General features: G+C 43.0%; 1 protein-coding gene across 3 annotated transcripts in view; it reads right to left on the bottom strand.

Annotated features, from left to right (window-relative positions):
* Positions 1-2,831: 2,831 nt before the first annotated feature.
* Positions 2,832-13,068, bottom strand: part of bcl11bb (BAF chromatin remodeling complex subunit BCL11B b) — a 32,649-nt gene continuing 22,412 nt past the window's right edge. For all 3 annotated transcript variants that reach the window (XM_044169583.1, XM_044169582.1, XM_044169584.1), the window contains one exon: positions 2,832-8,076. In XM_044169583.1, coding sequence (XP_044025518.1) covers positions 6,014-8,076 — 2,063 coding nt within the window. In that variant the 3' untranslated portion in view covers positions 2,832-6,013. The remainder of the gene's footprint in view (positions 8,077-13,068) is intronic.

Below are 13,068 nucleotides of genomic sequence, written 5' to 3'. Positions count from 1 at the left end.
CCATCTCCCGCTCCGCGACTCTCTGTCTGTGACTATAGGGCCTCTGCCCAGTGCTTTCTGGTGAAGAGGATACGGCACCTCCTCACCACTGGCGCTGGAGGCCACTTTTCTCCCACGGAGCTGGGCACACAGGAGGGGGCCTTCTCCTAAACAAGCTTTAAAGAGAGCTTTTTAACCTCATGTCACATGTGAACTGCACAAGATGGGCTCGTGGCAGAGAAGTGGCCGGAATGGGTCTGTGAGCACACATTTGTGTGGCTTCTGATTATATGGAGAGTAGCCCTTTAAAAAAATAGACAGTTCAGTATGGGAATAAGGTTCTGCCAAAATAAGTTGTATAATAAGATGCTTGAGGTTGTAATATGATTTGCAATTTTGTAAGACAAATGCACAACTTTGTTCTCCAGCATGTGAATATGATAAGAAAAATATGTGTCATGCCATCAAATTGCATCCTTTATGTGTTTTAAATAGACATATGAAAAGTGAGACATAAACTAAGAAGATCATTTGGCATTATGAGCTTTAATCAGTTTTATTTTTACCTTTTTTGAATCATTAAAAACATCTGCAGCCACTAACCATTTGCAGAAAGTCATGCTATTCCAATTGTTGTGTCAGTAGTTAGGCTATTGCTAGGATAAGAGCTGTGGGAATGTGACATCTTCTCAACATGCACATTTCTGCTGACCAGAAGACCAGAATCATCAACATGGCACCCAGATGTCAGCCTTCAGGCACAAACACATACACACACACACAGTTGGGAAAGTCACAATAAGATACCCCCTGCAAACACCTGATCTTCCAAACATCATCTGTGTGAGCAATTTGTAGCTGCTTGTGTGATTATTTTCAGAATATTTTGACGTACTAATTAAATTTTTACATTGACTCATGCATAATGTTGAGACACTGAGACACTTCATGGGTCGTTGTGTGTGGTAAGAGCTGGCAAGCATCAAGAATTCCTCCTGATTTGACTTTCTCACACAAACCCGCCCTGTGCAAGCCTTCTTTCCTTTCTTCACTCCTCTATCTCCACTCTATAGTCGTGTCTCTTCTCTCTCTTCTCGTGCTTTCTCTTTGAGCTAGCGCACACACACATGCACTATTTCTGTTATGTTATCCAATGGCCTGGAGGCTCAAGCGAGGACAGGCTTGACTGCTGTTGGCCTGATATCAAGAAATACCTGATGGGTCCCCTTACTCTTGCCAGGACTCATTTTTGAAGCATGAGACTGTCAACAGCTACCTTCAGAAATAAAACATATGAGTCACATTCTCATTTGTATTGTTTTCTAAGGACAAGAGACTTGTATTAGCAGTCATCTCTGAAGTTCAATTTTGGAAGGTGCTTTTGCAAATCAATGTACTGGTAAAGTAGCACAATGTGAAATATAATTTTTTAGTAAGATTCAGTATCTACTGTCTATCTGTGTCTTGTCTTGCCCAAAGAACGTTTGGCCAAATAGCTGCAAGCTAGTAAGATTCCTCACTGACAGCATGATAGGTATTTATTGAATTTCAACCATAAAAACATCAACTCAGAGACCTTTAGACATCACACTAGAGCTATCCAACATCCACTGCAGTTTTCATTCCCTCTAATGACTGACAAATACTGAGGGCAGCATTAATTATATGTTTTATTACACCAGACTCATGTTATCTGGCTTCCATTTGAGTGTTAGAAAAAAGCATAAAGGTGTAATATTTTGAACATAGTTTAGAGGGAATTTATTTCCAACATTGGTTGAAAAAGAAACTGTGTTCTGATTTGAAATTGGACAACATCAAAAAAATATTAATTTAATAATGTGTTGAGCAACAACAAGCGCAATGCTTTGAAGATGCACCTACTGTAGCTCAGAAAACCACTACAACTTAACACAAGACAGCATCAGTGTGAATGCGGGAGTTTAAAATTATCGTGAACAGTGTTAGAACTCTTTCAGACCAAAGCAAGGATGCAGGATAAACCCTGGTTTTCTATTGTTGTGAATGAGTCCACCTTTCTTGTGGTCCTCTCCGCCATACATTCCGCTAATTTCCATTGCAGAGATGCTCTAACATGATTGTAGGAGGTGAGTCCTTGTTTTAACATTTAACAGTATAATTGATAGCCATTATCAATGGTCAAATTCTGGAAGACTTCTTGTTCATAATCCTGCTTCATAGACTCAGTATATACAGCATATGTAATATGTTAAAGTTGTATATCTTTTCACAATCTCTGCTCTTACACTCTAAATTCCACAATATACAAAATGAATAATAGGGAAAATATATTAGTTTCTGTTTGGTTTGTGTATGTTTTGTATAGTTTTTATAAATGGCATATCTTTATTTTTATATTTATTTTATTTTTATACACCCTGCGTGGATCAGCCACTCTTGGCTGACAGTTGGCTGTAAAACAAGGTTCCACACCCTAAAGCCAACATCAGATTAGAAGTCATACTAAATTATTAGCAGCCATTTCTGATGGTTTGTATGTAACATTGTTAATGGCGTATAAATGCATGATTCACTTGTGTGGGATGTAAAGATGTTTCCTCTCAGTTCTCAATTCCTGCCGGCTAAAGTAACGTTGTTATTTTTGCTCAATCCCTTACAGAAATTGATAAAACATTTTTTTTTCTGTCTTAACAGATGGGGTAATTTACACAGAATGGGCTAGAATGGTGGTATATCAACAATAGAGTTTTGAATTAGGATATTTTTAGCTGTACACTAAAATTATTATGTACCTATAGCTGTTCCAATATGTGTTATTAATCTTGGTGGTAGAAGAAAAGGAAGATGAAATAATCAGAATGAAAAGTTGCTTCAATCATAGAGCAATTGCAACATTTATTGAAGTGTTGGCTTTCTTGTATTGATTTTTCAACACATTACAAAAATACATATATGCTCAAAACAGTAGATGTGTACTGTTCTGAAATCACTTTTTTTCACAATGATGCACTCCCCCCAAAAAGACCAAGGAAACTATTTTGTACAAAGAGTGTAAGTGAAAGTTGTGAAAAGTGAAATATGAAAATGTATTTAAAATTACAGTTGTACTGTAAGTGCCATCACAAGACCTTCAACCAACCATGAGGAAAAACATAATGTTCATGAATGTCTCATAAAATTGATTTGGAAAAGCATTCCCACGCAAAGCATTTTATTCCCCTGCCCGAATGTTCTTTTAGGATCATCTCATTCTTCTAATTCTTTTTTTTTATCATTTTGTTTTAACATCCATGAAGAATAGCTCTGCCAAACCAACAACAGGAAACTCATTCAAAAAAAAAAAAAAAAAAAAAAAGTTAAATAAAAAAATTTGAAAAAGATTTAAGAGACCAAAAGTCAATAATGGCACCACTCTTGTTAGAAAAAAATAATAATCTGGCATGATTCTGCAATATTACATTTCTAAAATTGTCTTCCCATACAGTGAACAAGTAATCATACAGAAACATATTCATGAAGATAAAATCCCTCCACCAGGATAATCATACAAAACTGCTATGGCATTCAAAAACATTTGAAAGAACATTTGAGAAAACAATACTTTATTATCATTTTAAACACTTACACAGAGTATTTCATTAATGGCATACTTCAACACTGTAAACATATTGTAAGACTGAATGTCCATGTGTGATTTTGATCTCTGTCAGGGTTCCACTGTTCATCATTTGAATGTGATATATTTCATAGTGGTATGGCTCATTTTGGCCTAACTCTGATCTGAGTTTTCCTGGAATGAATACACTGTGCATTTACAACAGGATCTTGATTTTTGCACTCATGCATCAACATGTGTAAGCAAACTGAAAGCAGCTCTTCAACCGATCTCACTTTTCATGTCAATTCACTAAAATATATTGAACTACACGGTAACTGAATAGCTTATGGAGAGCTGCTATGACCTCAACATCAATTCCTTTCTAAAAATCACAAAAAGAGGAATTTGCATTTAAGATACAGTATAATCCTTTTGCTATCAAAACAAAATGGCACAGATAAAACCTGACAATGGGCCAAAAAAGCAGGTTGAACTTTCAAGTGAAAATGATTTTGATGATTGAGAATTGCAGTAATAAAATGAAAGATGTAGTCTCAATCTCCTTTCATGTGGCTTTGCTGACTCCCTCCCTCTCACGCTCGCTCTGTCTCACTCTGATGGTCCGTTATAAGATGTGGCCAATAGATGTGCATTTGGGTACAAAAAAAAACACACGTTTCATATGCTTCCAATTTCATTTGAATGACTCTTCTCCCTGGTCAAGGCCTTGCTCTCTCTCCCTCCATTTCTTTCTCACACTTTCATTTCTCAGTACCAATCTTTCATTTTTACTATAAGAATAGCCCCTACTCAAGGTCTCCTGGCCATCCCCCATTGCAGTTGTGCTCAAAATTATCATAACTCATGTAGCCTTTTTTTTCCTACCTGATTCATTTCAGGAAGAACGATGCAGAAAATAAAAACTGTAATCCCCAAAAGTCACGAACATGCACACTGTCTCAAAATCTGTTACTGGGAGTTAAACCCATATCACTTCGTGAGGCGAATGAACAGGCTTCCTTTTAAAAGCCGCTCTAATGCATGAATCTGAGCTAGTGAACTGTGAAAAGACACCGTCGGAGAGAAGCTTAGAGCACACTGCAGAGAGAAGAACACACACTCTAACACACATTGATATGAATTTCATTTGAAACCATTTTGTGGATCCTAAGGGGACACGGGAAGTCAACCTGGGTCAGAGAGAGATTCCACACCAGGCACGAGAGGGAGATGGAGAATGATTTAGAAAGTGTTACAATTGTTGAAGTAGCTTTAGTTTAACAAATTGCCTTTGAGTAAGCACACATAGGGTGGGGGAGATAATCAAGTGGGTCTGATAAAGCAATAATGAATGGTAGTTACACTTAGCATATACTGTGGATGATGCAAGCAGCTGGTCTTCTGATTGTTTAGTTCTAGGCCATTTTTCACGTACAGTCGGGGCTACTTTAACATATACAAAAAAGAATATATTTACAACTAATAAACAGGACTGTTCTCCTTCTCACATTAATCACAAGTAGTCTTAACTTATTCAACATATTAAATATGGTGGTCTAATTCTACATTGGGAATGTACTGAGCATCAGTTAAGGGTACCTCCATTAAGTGCAACCTTTATTTATGTCCTGACTGAAGCAAGGACAGCAATACAGTAACTGCATTTTGAAGTTATTCACATGCCAATGTTTAAGGGGACAAATTCCCTGAACAAATTAAAAGTAACTTATCAGGTCTCTAAGATAATGTTGGATTTTTAAAATCCAGCATGATGTTTTATTGTCAGGCTGACATTCAGTGCTTTAGGCCTGTGTGAGGGAATGGATTGTAGTCCGCTGCTGCAGTTAATATAGAAAACAATTATTTTTAAAAGCTAACTGCTTCACACAATTTTTACTCTCACATGATAATAAGCTTCCTTAAAGGAAAAAAAAGAAAATTTGTATTAAGGGTGACTTCTTTCCAGTTATCGCATTTTAGAAAAAAAAAACGTTTTAGCACATTTCAAAACTAACTCCATATGAAATCCCACAAAGATGTACCTGCACATGCCAAATATCATTACAAAAATCCAATAAATACAGAAATTATTGCACAGTAGAAAGGCTCCATGGATTCCTAACTGATAAAATCCTCAGACAGTTTGCCAAGAAACACCAAGTTGGGCATTCCAGACAAGTTCTCATTAAAGTTTCCCTTTGTTTATATTCTCAGGTGGCAGTTTCTGTGACAAGAAAAAAAGATGAACATCAATCAGTCTCAAATTTATTTAAGAGAGAGATTATCCAGCCAAGCCCCATAGCTGAAGAAGTGGTTATATGGATTTTGTGTGTGCGTGTGTGTGTGTGTGTGTGTGTGTGTGTGTGTGTGTGTGTGTGTGTGTGCGCTTTTGTGTATGTGTGTGTGAGTGTTTGCTTGCGTACACTGTAGGCTGTATAACTAATGGTTGCTGGCTTAACCTCTGTCCGCCTGCTCCAGTTTGACCTCACTGGCCATCAAATGTTCTCCATGCCATTTCTTCATGTGTTTCTCCAGCGTGCTGTAGACGCTGAAGGGCATGTGGCAGATGTCGCAGCGGTATACCTCCTTCCCAAATTGCCCGTGGGTCTTCATGTGGCGTGTCAGCTTGGAGCTCTGGGCGCAGGCGTAGCTGCACAGGTCGCACTTGTAGGGCCGTTCCCCTGTGTGGCTGCGTCGGTGCACTGTCAGGTTGCTGCAGTTCTTGAACACCTTCCCACAGTATTCGCAGGTGTCACTTCTCCTCTCCTTAGAGCTTGGGGGCCTGCCGGGTCCAGGTCCCCGCAGGAGGTGAGGAGTACTGCTGCCACTGCGGCCCGAGGCGCTCCCTCCTTCCATCAACTCCCCAGGCGGGGTGGAGAAGCGGAGGCTTCCCGTCTCTGAGGAGGAGTGCTCGGACGAGGTGCCGAATGGCGACTGACGGGAATCTGTGAATCCCAAGAAGGGTTCTCTGATGAAGTGGCGTGAAGCAGCGTAGCCAGCCAGGAGCTGAGAGTACACATTCTCTGGGGAGATAAGGGGTATGGTTGGGGGAAGCTCCAGCTGTTCCTTCTCTATCTTGATCCTCTTGTTGTTGGAGGGGCTTGGGCTGGTGATGGGGGTGGGCCGACGCTGGAACAGCACAGGGAAGGAGTCTGCTTCAGATACACTGATCCTGCCGTTCATCACAGGTCTGTGGTCCTCCTGCTCATCTCGCTCTCTGTCCTGCTCCCTCTCATTCTCTCTTTCTCTTTCTGCTTCACCCCTCTCTCCACCATCTCCATTAGGTTGTCTCTCCAGGCTTCTCTTGTTAGGATTAAGTCTAAGGTGATTGTCCAGATGGTTGTACGGGTGCATGATGCCCACCCCGCCACTGTCATTTACTCTATCCCTGCTCAGGGGTTTCTCCTCGGGAGACTGTCTAGGGCCATTCTCCCTGTTCTGGTTGAACTCCTGGGAGTCCTCACTTAAGTTGGAATCTGGCTGACCATTCCTCAGTTCTTCCTCCTCTTCCTCTTCCTCCTCTTCTTCTTCCTCCTCTTCCTCCTCTTCCTCTTCATTGTCCATCCCCATCCCTCTTGAATCTCCCTCCCTACTCTTTTCTTCACCCTCTCCTCCCTCTCCTCTATTTCCCTGTTCTGGGGAGCCACTCAAGGACCCAGACTTGTTGTGCATATGTGTCTTCATGTGCCTCTTAAGCTTGCTGGCCTGGGAGCAGGCATGATCACATAGATGACACTTGTACGGCCTCTCTCCTGTGTGACTGCGTCTGTGGACAATCAGGTTGCTCTGGAACTTGAAAATCTTGCCACAGAACTCACAGGATTTGGATTTCCCCGGGGTCTGGTTCTGTCCCTGGGTGTCAGGAGGGCTGGAAGAACCGTGTCCCCCCTGAGAAGTGGGTGGCTGCGGGGCATAGGTGAGAAATGCAGGGGGCTTGGCTCCAGGCTGGAAAAGCGTGGGACTCAGCAGGCGGTGCATGGGTGGCACACGGTTGGGTGAGAGAGGAGGTGTGGGCCCCCCATTATTGGTCGTGTTGCCCGCCAGTTCCCTCAGACGTCTGGAGAAATCCATGGAAGGAGGCTCCATGGGAGTCATCCGCATCACCCTCTCAAAGGCACTGGGGTGCTGGGACAGCAGCCCCATCTCCTCTGGGCCCAGCCTCTCTAGAGGGGGTCTAGGGGGTGGTGGAGGGCTGATAAAGGGTGGTGTTGCAGGCAGCCGGGTTTCCATGTACCCCGGGGGAGGGGGGTGTTCCCTGAGCAGGGGCGCAGCCATGCGGAGGAGGTGGAAAGGGTTGTTGGTGTCACCGAGGAAAGTGGGGAGAGGGGAGCGGGGCAGGGCATCAGCACATGGGGGTGGAGGAAGAGCCATGCGGGGTGTGAGGGAACAGTTGACTGGGTGGTTGTCCAGGTAGATGCGGATGCCATGAGTGTGCTGGGCATGCTGAAGCAGAAACCAGGCGCTGGTGAAGGTCTGCTTACAGGTAGTGCAGATGTAGCTGGATGGCTCATTTTTATCTGTGGGCCAGGAGAAAGAAAATCACCATCAATATTGTAAAAACCAAATACAAATTAAATGTGCAAAAATAAAAACACATTTTTTATTCAACAATTTACACCAACATATTACTTTACAATGCCTTCATGTTTATTAATAACCTGTGTAAACATGTGTGGAGTTTTAGAAAATTTATTGTACTTAAAATGCACAGTTATATTAACTTTCTATTTGTGTCTATGTATGAGAGTCTTTCATGGGCTTTGTCTGTGTGTATAAAATTTTGTGTGTGTGTGTGTGTGTGTGTGTGTGTGTGTGTGTGTGTGTGTGTGTGTGTGTGTGTGTGTGTGTGTGTGTGTCTACAGGCTAATGCAGATGGCAGGTACTGCCCTAAGGCCACGACACATTATGCTAATTCTAATGTCAGCTAGGCTTTAATATACAGATCCATCTCGTCTACGCTGTCATTTCCATATGGAGACAGGGGAGCCAGCAATGAAAAAAAAAAAAACACCGGAACATCAGAAAAAAGGAAATATGGGAGAGAGAGAGTGAGGGAGGGTGAGATGTGGCAATCAGAGAGAAAGAGAGACACACAAAGGGGGAGACAGGAGAGGTGATGGAGACAATGTGTAAACAGTAAAGACCCCCCCAGTCTTAACACAGCATCTACATTAAATAAAGCTCTACATCACTGGTGTAATAACAAGTATAGTAAAGTGATCTGTTGTGGCTGCACACACACACACACACACACACACACACACACACACACACACACACACACACACACAAACTGTACGTCAGTCACTGACAAATCGCCCCTTTAAATGCCATGACTTAATAATGCCAAATGAATCTATCAGTCACTGTGGCATGGCCCTGTCAGCCTGCTTGTGAGTCATAAAAAGTACCTAGGTTGGGATTCATCTAATTCAACACAGGCTAGCACTGAAGAGGCATTTCCACAGTCTTGTGTTTGCTTGCAAGGCATCTGCATCTACTTTATCATCAGCGGCTACCGCAAGTGGAGTCAAGTTGGTACGGTGGTCCCAAAGCTTGGAGCCCGGAGGGGGAAAACAAAGACAGAGAAGTTACCCAAAGTCTTATGTGATCAAGAAATAAACCCTTAAGATGGCGGACTGCCTCAAAGCCACCCATTGTCATGGAATGTAAAACACACATGCAGACACAGATACATCCGCAGCAATATTTTCTGTACACTTTCCTTTTCTGTCTCCCGCCTCTCTCACAGCACACCTCAGTACACTCACAAAGTCACACACACATTTGTACCATGCAGAGCAGATGAGCAAAAGCTGATGTTGGATCAGTGTCTAGTACAGGAAGCTGATTTGGCGGTGTGATTGGTTTGGCTTTCCCCAGGGGAGACGGGGTCAGAAAAAGTTAATGAGGGGCTCATTTACTGATTCTGTCTGTTTTTCTCTGCTATTAGTGGAGCTCTGGTGTAGCCGTCTCTCACTGTTTGTGTGGGGTGGGATATGACCTGACTCCTGCTACTAACGTGTGTGTATGAGCGTGTGTATGTGCATAAATGTGGACATGTATGTGGATGCGTTTTTGTGCTTGTATGGCTGTGTGTGTGTGTGTGTGTGTGTGTGTGTGTGTGTGTGTGTGTGTGTGTGTGGGGCGAGTGGCGGGCTGCCTGCCCGTGTTTAGTTTGGCTAGGCTTCACACGGCCGTTTGGCAGCAGAGAGCTGGACAGCTTAACAGCTTGGACAGGGAGAAGAGAGCGAGAGAGGGAAGGGAAAAGGAGGAGGAGAGGGGGTAAGAAGAGAGGTGGAGGGACTTTAAGGGCCAGACGTGCTTGGTCACATGCACAAACACACACATACACAGTGACACACACACACACACACACAAGAGGGTATTTACATGCCCCCAGGGACCAAGAAGGGTCTATAGACTTGGGAGCTGTATAATCTCATCAACACACGAGGATCAATATGAAATGAAGATGTGAGATTGGGAAAGGGATTGATGATCTCTCTCAATTTATCAAATTGTGTTTTATTTTTTTATCTGTATTTTGGCCTGCACATGACTTCATTGATGATGAGAGCTACCGAGTCATTTACCACCACACCCACAACCTCCTACACCACCACCACTACAGCAACACATTTGCATCTTGTCATATCTTACACAGCTGTGCCATATGCTGTTAAAGGAAGCGTGGCAGCTAATAGAGTGGCAGCTGATGGCTGCTGCCTAATGACGGCCAAAGACAAATTTCATCAACTTCCCAAACAAGCAATTGGGGGGGGGGCAGATAAAGAAAAGAGACTGGAATAGCAAATAAGATAGATAGATAGATAGATAGATAATCACAAGCCGGCAATACGGAAGTGCCTTGCGCTGCAATTCCTGTAATGGCTGCTAGATGCACGTTCTCAGAAAACATTCTTTCTCTTTCAATATGAATATGTGATATTTTTTGTATCTTGCACAACAATTCAGCGTGTTAAAAACTCATCAAATTTCTTCTAATGGCCATCTTGGCAACAATTTCAAATTTAGCTATCCATTAAGAGGACATTAAAGCCTTAAGAAGGGTTTCACTGGGGACATGTTTGCTTGACTGACAGTTCTCTCAGGCTATCACACCACCTCAGCTCCGACCCACATTTCTTCTGGTAGCCCAAATTTGGATTTTTCTGGTTCTAACCAACAGAAAGGTAAAGCGGTAAACCCAAACCTGCAGGCTGCAAAACCTCCCCTTAGAAACCTATGTGTAACATCACGGAAACTACCTTCATGTTTCTCTACGACAATAACATGCACACACATAGATGCACAAAGATATACACCCATTATAAGTCGCAGACATCCCCACTCCATTCTTTCCTCTCATACATACACTTGCACACATGCTGGGAGAGTGTGAATGTTGTCGCTGCTCAGTGCTCCAGCCAATAAAAGCCTTCATTAAAGAATCACGGTGGGCCGTGTCATGCTTCAGTTTGTGGTAATTACAGTCGTCTGCCTGACACGCAGGCAGGGACCCCTCAACTGCTGACCACCAAGGTCAACTAGCAGTTAGAATAGTTACATTCTCCTCTCCACGCAGTCACTAATGCTGGACCTAATCGCCCAATTTACTCTTACACACCATATGCACACAGACGCACACGTACTGACACACGCACACACACACTGTTCAGTGAATGTGACTGAGATGAAAGGTTAAATGAAATGGAGTCACAGCAGGATTCTGTAATATGGTGCTGCATTATGAACTGAATTTCGCCGTTTTTTGTCATTTTGCTAGCAGTACAGCTACTTTAAGTGCTATAGTGTGATGAGATTCCCTTGAAATAGTCTGAATCTTTGACTTTTCAGTTACATTTCTGCCCAGGTGTCCACCCAGGCATACTTTCCCATGAAACAGACGAACACAATACAGACCAGTTTAGGAGGGCAGCTCTTTGTCCTGTGCAACAAAACAAGGGCTAAGGGCCAGGAGGCCTGGAGGAAGTTATTAAAACATTGGCACATGCGTGGAGCTGAGGTGGGCCAGTAATAATGCTCTCCTTCTCTCCTGGGTTGGTTTTTTTACTAAACCACCGGGCCAATTAACCCAGTCTTCAGGGACCAAGATCTGAGCTTTACATCAGATTTTATTCTTTCCAGATTGCCTTTTATAGTCATTATTTTGTCTTAAAAAGTACAAACAAAATGCCAGTGAATGAAGGGGAGCCATGGTATTGACTGTTTGCATATGGCCAGTGAAGAAAAGTTGGTGTGAGCTTGGCGGGGTTGAAGTAGACAACAGGCAAATGGTGCAGACGTGGATTTGTGTTTAATGTAGGAATTAACATATGCCAGCTTTCCAGACGGAGTATGATTTATATTTTCAAAGAATGAGCTCCCTCCATTTACATTACACTTACATTTTGGGGCCTTTATCAGATGCTCTAATCCAGAGGGCCTTATTATAAGACCACTGAAGAATAACAAAAATCTACAGGCTTAGCCTTCGACAAGATGGGCAAACTGGAGCTTCTCAGCTGACACTGAACTGTGAGTGGATGGTAATGAATGCTCACTGATGCCAAATGAATTCTCACAAAGCTCAGGGGGAAAAAAATCATAATTGAAAATAAGTAGAATTTGAACGCCAGCCCACCAACTTCTCCGCTGTACTGCGTCCATTTGGCATGGACAATTCTACAGTGCACAGGGTAAAAAACATTACATCAAGGGAGCAAAGTTTGGAGCGTGTAGAATAATGTTGCTTTACTGTAGAAAAAGAAGGCAGGTGCAGGTTCCGGTTGTTAACAAGGAGGTGACTGGGGGAAGCAAAGGATGTGCTACAGTAGTTGTCACACGTGTGTGTGTGTAACTATATGTGATTGTGAGGCACTATGATTATGTTGTTTTGGTTTGATGTTCCTATCATATGATAGAAGTGTCCCTGAAGTCTCTGTTCTTCTTATACTGATAACTTGGGATGGAGACTGATTTATGACAGATGATGTAACCTGTAAACCACCACCCACCATAAACTAAAGGATTGTGTTGGCTGTGCCCATGTGCACATGCTGCCCCAATGCTTATCTGTCCACATATCTGTAATTGTTAAAAAATCCATATATTCATATAAGGACAAGTGAGGCTCTTCGAGTTATTTTTATTGAGGACCATCTCATCAGTACAACTTTTCTATAACAGCTGTACTGCTCCTGCATTCCATCAAGGGCAACAGAACGCCACAGCGACAGATTTTCATACAGAACAAAGCCGCCCGCAGGCTAGGCCACTGGGACACAAACCTGCCCCTGCAGCCCTCTCGCAACATACACACGTGCACGGGCAGGCACAAGCCCTGGGAGTACGCGTGTGTGCACCTGTCAGGGGTTAGCTGACACCTCTGCTGCCGGCAAAGCAGCCCTTCATTAGCATGGCTGTGATCTAGGAGTCCCCAAGGGTCCCAGCCTCCTCACCTCACCCACTTGCCCCCCTTTACACCTCTGCTCCTCTCCTCCTCC

Source organism: Siniperca chuatsi, linkage group LG16 (assembly GCF_020085105.1).
Source record: "Siniperca chuatsi isolate FFG_IHB_CAS linkage group LG16, ASM2008510v1, whole genome shotgun sequence".
NCBI classification, from domain to species: domain Eukaryota; kingdom Metazoa; phylum Chordata; class Actinopteri; order Centrarchiformes; family Sinipercidae; genus Siniperca; species Siniperca chuatsi.
The sequence above is the reverse complement of the archived record's forward strand: the minus strand, read 5'-3'. Positions and strand labels throughout refer to the sequence as shown.